The sequence below is a fragment of the Rhincodon typus genome, unplaced genomic scaffold, assembly GCF_021869965.1.
Source record: "Rhincodon typus isolate 14 unplaced genomic scaffold, sRhiTyp1.1 hic_rhity00002572, whole genome shotgun sequence".
Classification (NCBI taxonomy): domain Eukaryota; kingdom Metazoa; phylum Chordata; class Chondrichthyes; order Orectolobiformes; family Rhincodontidae; genus Rhincodon; species Rhincodon typus.
Window position 1 is genome coordinate 14,381 of NW_025968210.1, and position 10,620 is coordinate 25,000.

At 40.1% G+C, this 10,620-nt stretch overlaps 1 protein-coding gene across 1 annotated transcript; it reads left to right on the top strand.

The window, feature by feature from the left end:
- The first annotated feature begins 792 nt into the window (after window positions 1-792).
- Window positions 793-10,575, top strand: LOC125481550 (lamina-associated polypeptide 2, isoforms beta/delta/epsilon/gamma-like). The gene is made up of 3 exons (XM_048593260.1): window positions 793-1,892; window positions 6,398-6,473; window positions 9,482-10,575. Exons 1-3 carry the CDS (start codon window positions 1,677-1,679, stop codon window positions 9,487-9,489), a joined length of 300 nt encoding a protein of 99 aa, XP_048449217.1. The 5' UTR covers window positions 793-1,676; the 3' UTR covers window positions 9,490-10,575.
- The last annotated feature ends 45 nt before the right edge of the window (window positions 10,576-10,620 follow it).

Genomic DNA, 10,620 nt, shown 5'->3' on the forward strand with positions numbered 1-10,620 from the left:
TTTGTATTATTCTCCCTATTTTTATACTTGATTCCCCTTGCTTTCTGAGATGATAAGAGAAACAGGCAGGGAGAATAAGTTCTAGCTCTTATCACAAATTTGTGTTTTATTCTCTCTGATCTGCTGCTCAAAAGCAGCTGATGAAATATTGTTCACTGTGTTGTTCAGAGTGTATCTTCGTTGTCTTTCCAAACCAGTTAATTGGCAAACAGGCCAATTCATCTCCACTTGTACGAAAGTATCATGCTCATGTGAATTAAACTATTGTTGTGAATTTCTTGTTGCTGACTCGGTTGCCTAATTTTGATGTTTGCCTTTAGATAAAAATAATAATTTCAGTGTGGATGGCTTCATTTATTCCACAGTGGATCTTCCGAAGCTTGCTTTATCTGTGGTTAGGTAACCACTCCAACTGCTTTAGGTGTATGATTCTTCAAATTTAAAAGCTATTTTAATCCATGAAAGATTTTCAGTGTAATAATCAGATGAAGGAAGTTAAAATTCAATAGTCCGTATTTATCACCACTGTAACACACACTCCAACCATGCAGGGGCAGTACTCCGATTTGAATGCATTGAATAAATCAAAGGTCAGAAGTGGAATGTTCACTACAATTGTAGTATACAGTCCAATTTGCAAATTGTCAGATATTAAAACAGTCTTTTCATGCATCCAGCAAAATCTAGACCACCTTCAGGTTTGGGCTGATAAGTGACAAATAATAATTGTGCCACTTAAAAGACGGGCAATGATTGTCTTGAATGAGAAAATCTAAGCATCTCTTCTCGATGTTTAACAGTATTAGCATATCTGAATACACAACTGTCAACATCGTGTGACGATTGACCAGAAGCTCAACTGGTCCAGTCATTCAAATTCACTTAATCCAAGAGGAGGTCAGAGACTGAGGATTCCATGGCAAGTAACATCTCCCGACTCCCTATCTCCAAGGAACATGTCAAATGTGATAGAAGACTATCCATCTGCTCAGATGAGTGCCAATTTAATAACTCTTGAGACTTTTTTTAACACACATTTCAGGACAAAGCATTCTGCCTGATCAGCACACTATAAACCACATTAAAGCATTTCTACCACCAGTGTTCCAGGATAGCAGTGAGTCCCATGTACAAGGTGCATGACAGCAACTTGCCAAATCTCCTTTGACAGCACCATCTGAGCCCACAATCTATACCAGTACAAGAATAGCAAATGCATGGAAAAACATCCTGACTTAGGATTGTAGCTTATTTTTTCACTGTGGCTGGTCAAAATCCTACATGATTCCCATCGTTTTCTGAGAGACCTTAGAAATGAGCAATCTGTGCCAACCTGCTGCAATGCTCAAACCCACGAATTAATTAAAGCACTTGATGCTTTATTTCTGATCTTTGTCTTCTGTACTTGTAAGCGCTTTAAGAGCATATGTAAAGCTGGTGTGTCTTGCCATTAGGGTTTTTCTGTATGAATAGCTTTTGAGGCCTTTAAAGAGTCAATTGCGCTTTGTCCAATAGGTTTCCTTTTTCAATCGCGTCCAATCCGCCTTGAACTTCTTTGTATGTACAGTTTGTAATTCGTACATGCATGTGTGCGGTGGGGTATTGTACGCTGTTTCTTTGGTTAGTGTTTAACCTTAATCGATAAACAAAATAGTAATTTGATCCTTGTGTTGAATATGTCAGATATTGGGGAGCACCAAGATCCATCACATTTAACTAAAAGCAGACTGAAGAGTGAATTAATTGCTCATGACGTGCGTTTACCACAGAGGGAGCAGAAGAAAGAGGTTTATGTGCAGCTCTATTTAAAACACATTACTTCTAAGAATAAGTCAGAATTAAGAGCGGATTTTTCCACCGACGAGGAGGATTCTTCAGAAGTTAAAAGCACCGTGAGTTTAGGGGACTAGATGTGTTTTTTTTTAATATTTGTGTGATGATGATTGTCAGTACTCCAAGCGTTTAGCTGCGCGCCGACTTGCGAGATTTGAATTCCTTTTGTTTGGTGGGAGTCGGGCTCGCCATTGGTATAGCTTAAAATGGGCTGCATATGAGTACAGTTTCTTGTTTGAAGGAAATTTGTTACAAACTTCTCTCAATTGCATTTGGATTTGCAGTTCTTTCGATGTATAAATTTATTGTGCACCTCTACATTTGTATTTCGTGAATCATTTAAGGAATCACATTGAATTCGATTCAGGGTTTTCAGGTATCTTTGATTTTACAGTATAAACCTATACAATGACAAATTAATCTTTAAATACGTTTTTCGTTTGGAAGTTGAGAGCAAGGATCCTACATACGCTCACGTACAGTCTAGTAGGTTTTTTGTTAAAAGTAGTAACCAACTAAGGGGAGAAGTTCCAAACTGGTAGCAAAGCTTTTTCATATTTAAGCTACAAAATGGCCGTTTCTACACTTCGTGTATGAAGAGCGCTACAAAACAAACTTTTTTTTTCCGAGTTGCTGCAACGCACTTTCGGTATGATGCATTGTACGTTTTAAATAGCAAGTACCACTTCGCACTAACAATCTTGAGTTTATTTGTTGGACTGGGGTGGGTGGAGGGAGGGGTGCGGGGTATAAATTGCCGGCAAATATTTTCAATGAATGATAACTTCTCCAGTTCAACCTCGGCTACATTTGTTTCAAACAACGCCATTAATTTCACTTCCCTACACACTGATTTTCATATCCCTCCTTGACCTAGCGTTCACTCAATCTGAATCAGACTGTTTGCAACATTTTTTATCCTGTTTGACTCTGGGATGATTAAGTTTTGTTCACTGCTAGGCTTTTGCAACCTTCTCCCCATTAAACAGTTTAACAAGCCTTTGACAAATTCCAATTTCGATAATTTCTCATTCACTTCCTCCATCAATTCTACCTTGTGTAAAACTAGATCTTCTATTGTCCTTTTGACTAGGCCCTCATCCTTACTGAATAAAAAATAAAATTCTGCAGATGCTGGAAATCTGTAGTAGAACCAGAAAGTGCTAGAAAAACTCAGCAGGTCTGGCAGCATCTATGGAGAGTTTCTGTTTTTTTATTACTCATCCTGATTTGACCTTCATTGGATGTTGTCTTCCTGTCTTTCCTTTGTGATTTCATTTCTAGCTCAGTGTCCAATTCCTTATGCGCATGAGGAACTACGAATGAATAAAATAGACACCCGTGAAGGATAACAGACACAAACTCCAGATTTTCAAAAAAAAGTAATTCAGGGCTGAAATGTGGTTCTTTTAAAATTTTTCTGCGTTGTTGTTTTGTGATCAGCTGAATGGCCTCTATTTTTTAAATTATGAAGTGCATACAGATAAACGGTAGAATGTAGCATTTTACAGTCTTTCAGAACTGTCCATTTATTCTAGCATTTGCTCTCCCTCTGAATTAATGCTTTGACAGTGTGAAGGGTCTGTTTCCATGCCACAGGACTGTTTGCTACAATCGGGTCAGTTGGCTAAATGTCTGGTTTGCGGTGTAGTGTTGCCAATTGCATATGTTCAATTCTCACACTGGCTGACGTTACCATGAAGAATTTTCCTTCTCAACCTCTCTCCCCTGCATCGAGCCATAGTGACGCTACCATCACCAGTTGTCTCTGACTCCAACGAGAGAGTAGTTCTATGGTGCAGTAAGACTATGGTAACTTTACACTCACTACCACTTTGCATTTTGTTCCGTTTCATCTTTGCCTTCTACTATATCCCAGAATATCCCTTTCCCTGCTCCCATCCTCAGTGGCCACCTGATGTAGAACCCATCATATTTCTACCTGAAGAAGAGCTATTTTCAACTTGCCTACCATTAGAACTTGTGCTCTCCTCACAGATACTCAACAGATCTGGTGGCATTGCCTGCACTTTATTTTTATTTCATATTTCTAGCTTTGCTGTATTTTGCTTTCAATTTAATATGAAGGATAGAGAATTTGCCTATGCATGTACAAATTTAAAAGGGACTTTCTGTATATTTCTTGGTCACTGTTCATTTTTTTTAATCTTTGTTTTTATCTTTTTCATTTCTTTTTTATTTCATTTCTCTGTCTGACTCTTCTTTCAATATTTTTTGGGGAAAAGAATAAAGATTGCAATTACTGGCTCGAATTGGCTAACTCAGCACAGACTTGGAATTCAATCTGCTACTAATGAACCATATGGCTCAGCCACATGCTGCATTTGTCATCTGTGCTTTTAGGGAAGACCTGTCAGATATTTATAATCCACTGCTTCGCCTGCATTTGCAAAGGTTCAAGTAGAGGTTTGATTGTTTTGGCATTTCTTTTTAACCAATTTAGAAATGTAACTTTTTTACTGGAATTTCATAGATGAGCAAGTCACTTTTTGAGTCAAATCACCCCTGCTTAGTTTCTAGCCTGTGTTGAATTAAATGGTCTTATTTCTCAATTGCTAAATTGTGAGCACTGTTTGAAATACGCATGTGCTATCACGGAGTTAATACAGGATCAAATTGCACTGTGATGCCTGCCATGGTTTAGTGATTGTCAGCACTTCTGCTTAAATTCACACACAACTACTGATCACTTGAGGGAGGGATTCCAGGGCCAGTATAAATGCATTCTAGCAAGGAAGAAACACCTGAAAGACAAGCAACAAAGAACAGGACCTTGTCTTTGAATTGTATTGAAGCAATTGCCTGTACTTTCCATGAAATCCTGAAATGGTGCAGATCAGCAAGAGGCCATTCAGGCCATTGAATCTAGCTGTACTGGCTTTTTCAAAGAGCAGTCTGGATAATCACTCCACACGATATCAATAAACAGTTGGAGCCGTTGGATACGGCAAAGCCTATGGGCCCTGACAACATTCCAATAATAGTACTGAAGACCTGTGCTCCAGAACTTGCTACTCCCTTAGCCAAGCTGTTTCAGTATAGTTACAACACTGGCATCTATCCGACAATGTGGAAATTGCCCAGGTATGTTCTGTACGTAAAAACCAGGACAAATCCAACCCAGCCAATTACCATCCCATCAGTCTACTCTCGATCAGTAAAGTGATGGAAGGTATTCATCAAAGGTGCTATCAAGCAGCACTTGCTCAGCACTAACCTGCTCACTGATGTCCAGTTTGGGTTCTGCCAGGGCCACTCAGCTCCTGACCTCATTACAGCCTTTGCTGAAACATGGAGAGAAGAGCTGAATCCCAGAGTTGAGGTGTGAGTGATAACCCTTGACACCAAGGCTGTGTTTGACCAAGTGTGGCATCAAGGAGCCCTAGCAAAACTGGAATCAATAGGTGTTAGGGGAAAACTCTGCTGGTTGGAATTATACCTGGCACAAAGAAAGATGGTCATGTTTGTTGGAGGTTAGATATCTTCAGCTTCTTCTTCGATGACCATCCCTCCATCATAAGGTCAGAAGTGGAGATGTGCATCAATAATAGTGCAATGTTCAATGCCATTTGTAACACCTCAGCAATTGAAGCAGCTCGTGTTCAAATGTACAAGATCTGGACAATATCTAGGCTTGGGCTGATAAGTGGCAAATAACCCTTGTGCCACCCAAAGGCTGGGTAATGACCATCTCCATTAAGAGACAACCTGATCATTGCCCCTTGACTTTCATTGATGTTACCATTATTGAATACCTCAATACCAGCATCCTTGGGGTTGCCATTGACCAGAAACTCAACCGGACTCGCCACATAAGTACAGTGGAGACTAGGAATACTACGGTGAATAGTTTGCCTCTTGACTCCTATAAGTCTGTCCACCATCTGCAATGCACAAGTCAGAAGTGTAATGGAATACTCCCCACTTGCCTAGATGAGTGTAGTCCCAACAACACTCAAGAAGCTTGACACTATCCAGGACACAGCCAACTTGATTGACACCACATCCACAAATATCCATTCCCTCCACCACCGACGCTCAGTACTATCTAAAAGATGCACTGCAGGAAATCAGCAAAGATCTTTAGACAGTGTCTTCAAAACCCATGACCATTTCCATCTAGGACAGCGCATCAGATATGAGAACAACACCAACTGCAAACCACTCGCCATCCTGCCTTACTAACACGTCTCCGTTCCTTCAGTGTTGCTGGGGTAAAATCCTAGAATCCTCCAACCCCATCCCACCTAGGGTGTTGTAGATCAACCTTCAGCTTGTGGACTGCAGAGGTTCAAGAAGGCAGATCACCACCACTTTCTCAAGGGCAACTAAGGATCGGAAATAAATGCTGGCCAGTGAATTTTTCTAAAAAATCCACTCTTATAAAATAAAGAAGGATCACTGGACTCAATGTTAACTCTGCTTTTCTCTCCAAAGATGCTGACATGCTGGCTTTTTTCCAGCCCTTTTTTTTTTTAATTATTGTTTTAATCCCACTTTTCGCCTGATGTGTTTTTTTTTCTTTTTCCTATTCATCCTACAGGTATTTATCCATTTGCTTTCGAGACATACTATTGAATCTTCGGACAACACATTCCAACTACCAACCATTCTTCACTGTAAAGTAGCAGAATATTTTGACAAGGAATACTCAAAATGATTAGTGTCATTTACAACAGTAATAGATCTCACTTGATTTTCTTTTGTTTTAATTGTGATTAACTGCAAGTGCATACTAAAGGCTAGATTTGCAGCAGCTTGAAAGAAATCTCACTGTATTTGCTTAACATCAACCATACTAGTTGCACTGAATTTTCTTTCTAAGCAGGGACCCAGGTTGTAAATTGGAGGTGTTGAAAATGGCTCACCATGGTTCATTTTCAACTCCATTCATAAACAGGAGCATCAAGGAACCCTTTGAAAATTGATTCAATGGGATTTGGGGTGAAGGGAGTTGAGTTACATCTAGCACAAAAAAGTTGGTTTTGGTTGTTGGAGGTAAATCATCCCAGTCCCAGAGAATACTGCAGGAAATAAAACAAAGAACTGGGATGCTGGAGATCTGAAACCAAAACAGGAATTGCTGCGAAACTGAGCAGATCTAGCAGAATCTGGGGAAGAAAACAGTTAAAGTTTTTGAATCCGTGAATCATCATCAGAACTGTTAGCAGCTAGGAAATAGTGCTGTTTATGCTGAAGACAAGGTTGGAATGGGGGAGTGGAAAGGTGAGAGGATACGTGGAGATGGAGCCCAGGGGGAGATAATGAAAGGAGTAAATAATGAAAAAGATCATGGAGAGCAGGCCAGGATGGAAGAAAAGCTGGATAACTGATAATAATGGCCAGGCTCCAGACAGATCTTTCAGTCTAGTCTACCATACAGTGTTTGCTGTTCAGTGTGGTCTCCTCTATATCGTAGACTGGGTGATCACATTGCAAAACACCTCCATTTTTGTCTGTAAAAATGACCCCGAGCTTCCAGTTGCCTGCCACTTCAATACACCGGTAGGTTCCCACGTCAACATTTTCATTGCATATCACTTTATGTCGGTTGCTTTCAGTACAGCTCACCCATTCTCTCATACTCTTGTCACTTATTCAGCTTTTCTTCCGTCCTGGCATGCTATCCATAATCTCCGTGCCTGCCTACCGCTTTCATATCTTTCTCTCTCTGGGCTCCATTTCCATCTATCCGCTCACCTCTTCCAACCCACAACCCCCAAAAAAATCCTTCTCTTAAGCATAACTCCCACATTGTTCCTAGCTGTTAACAGCTCTGATGAAGAGTTACCAGGCTTGAAGTGTTAACTCTGCTCTCTTCTCACAAATGTTTCCCAACCTCCTGAGTTTCATCAGCAAATTTTGCTTTTGTTTCATTCCAGGAAGTCTTTGGGTTTCAGGTGATTCAGAGAACATTTACTAATTTAATAGTTGGATTGAATGGGTTGCCTTATGAGGATCGGTTGGACAGGCTGGGCTTGTTTTTACTTCATCTTGGAAGACTAAGGGATGACTGAATTGATGTGTATAGGATTCAGAATGATCTTGACAAGGTGGATGCGGAAAGGGTGCTTCACCTTGCGGGTCAGTCCAGAACTAGGAAGCATTGTCTTTAAAGTTGCAGATATGGGGATCTATTTAGGACAGAGCTAAGGCGAATTTCTTTCTGGGAGTTGAGACTTTACAGCTCCACCTCCAGAAGGCAGTGGAAGTGGGGCCATTAAATATTTTTAAGACCAAGATAATTAGAATCTTAGAGAAGGGAATCAAAAGTTATCAGTGGTAGATGGAATGTGAAATTCAAAACAAACAGATCAGCTGTGATCATCTTCAATGGCTGAGCATGCTTGAAAGGTGGTATGTTCTATTTCTGCTCTTTTTTTTTTAAATTTATATACATAGGTTCCTTGGTCCAGCCATCTTTAGCTAGTTTGTCAGTGATCTTTCCTCTATTGTAAGGTCAGACATGGGTGTGCTGTCATCTGTGAACTGTGCTCATCATCTGTAACCATATGCATCAAGAGCTGAGAGTCTTGTGGCACTACCTGTAGACCAGGTGCCGAGGGTTCAAGTTTCATCTGTTCCAGAGGCATGTAATAACACAGCTGAATGGACTGATTATAAAATATACACCGAAAAATTTGGACACCTTTCAGGCATGGGCTGATAAATGGCAAACCCAACACATTTGCAAATCCTTTTAAAATGTATTGATGAGATGTGAATGTTGTTCGCCAGCATTTATTGCTGTTGCCTGGTTGCCTTTGAGAAGGTAGAGGTGAGCTGCCTTCTTGAACAGCTTGGCGGTCCATTTACTGTAGGTAGACCCATAATACCATTAGAGAAGGAGTTGCATGATTTTGACCCAGTAACATTGAAGGAACAGAAATATATTTCCGAGTTAGTGTAGTAAGTGGCTTGGAGGCGAATTTGCATGTGGTGTTACTCCTAGATGGAAGTGGCCATGGGTTTGGAATGTGCTGTCTAAGGAGCTTTGCTAAATTTCTGGAGTTCATATTGTAGATTATACTCATTGCAAATACTGAGCGTCAGTAGTGGATGCATTGCCAATCAAGGGGTTGGCTTTGTCCTGGATGGTGTCAAACTTCTTGAGTGTTATTGGAGCTGCAGTCATCAGGCAAATAGGGAATCTCTACTACACTCCTGATGTTTGCAGATGGTGGCCAGGGTTTGGGAGACAGGTGAGTTACTCACTGCAAGATTCCTCACCTCTGACCTGCTGTTCTAGCCAAGTATTTATGTAGCTAGTCCAATTCAGTTGCTGGTCAGTTATAATTATCTCAAAATGATCTGAGAATCTAGCTATTTACCTTGTCTTGGTATTCAATGGCATTGTTATTGCTGAATCCTTTACTTTCAACATCCTTGGTGTTACATTTGACCATTGAGCCATGTAAATACTGTTGTTAGAAAAGAAAGTCCGAGGCTGGGAAGTCTGTACCAAGTGACTACAGGGCCATCTGGAACAAAAGAGTCCACTTGATTGGCAATCCATCCACCACTGACACACAATGGCAGTAGTTTGTACTACCTAAGAGAGATACTGCAGCAACTCACCAAGGTTCCTTGTACTTCACCTTCTAAACCTGTGATCTCTATTTCCTAGGGAGATAAGGGCAGCAGATGCTTGTGAAGAACAATATCTGCAAGTTACCTCTGTGATTTGGCGGTATTGTCAATCCTTCACTGTCATTGGGTCAAAATCCTGGAATTCCCTTCCTAACAGCACTGTCTGTATACCCTCCAAGATATGGACTTCAGCAGTTCAAGGCGGGCAGCTGGAAACCACATTCTTAAGGACAATTGGGAATGGGCAATGAATGTAATGAAAAAATAAATACATTTTATTTTCAATGCTGAATATTATAGGAGTGAATTGTTTGTGACTAGAAATGTACTAACTGTTATGCCTCCATATATAAATTGTAATTCCCTGCGCAAAAGTTGCCTCATTGGATATATGATGAGGCCTGGAAAGTCCATGGCGTACTCCTTGTTATGGCTTTCAGAGTGAGGAAAATCTAGTAATTTTGCAATGAGTTTCCATATCTATAATAGTTTCACTCTGATGCCACAGAAAACCGGAGAGTCTATATAGATAATCAAAATATCATAGTAATAAATATAAGTATTATTACTAGCATAAGTTTGATAGACTAGTACCTGTGTTTTAAAAAGACTAAGAATATATAGAAAGTGCCAATCAGAAGATTATTAGTCAAGTAACAACCTAGCATTTTTTTTTTAAATGTCTTTATTTTTGCATGGAATATGGGTGTTGCTAAGAAGGCCAGCATTTGTTATCCATCTCTAATTGCTCTGGAACTGATTGTCATGCTAGGCCAGTTAACAATCCACCACATTGCTGAGGGCCTGGAGCCGCATGTAGGCCAGATTTCCTTCCCTAAAAGACATACCCAGAGGTTTCCTGCAATAATTTCATGGTCTCCATAAGTGAGAAGGGGTCTATATTTCGGATTTATTAATTGAATTCAAATTCAGCCAACTGCTGTGATGGGATCCAAACCCATTAGTCTGGGTCTCTGGATTATTAGTCTAGTGACACCATTATGCTGCCATATCCCTCTATTTTTATATTTTTGAAAATTATTTTGAGGAAGTTGCTAAACAAAAGTATCACAGCTATTTCCATGATAAATTAAACTTCCCCACAATTCATTACTACACTTGAATTTCTTCTAGTGTTTCTGTACAGAGACTTTTCCCTGGATCAGCCTGAGATGT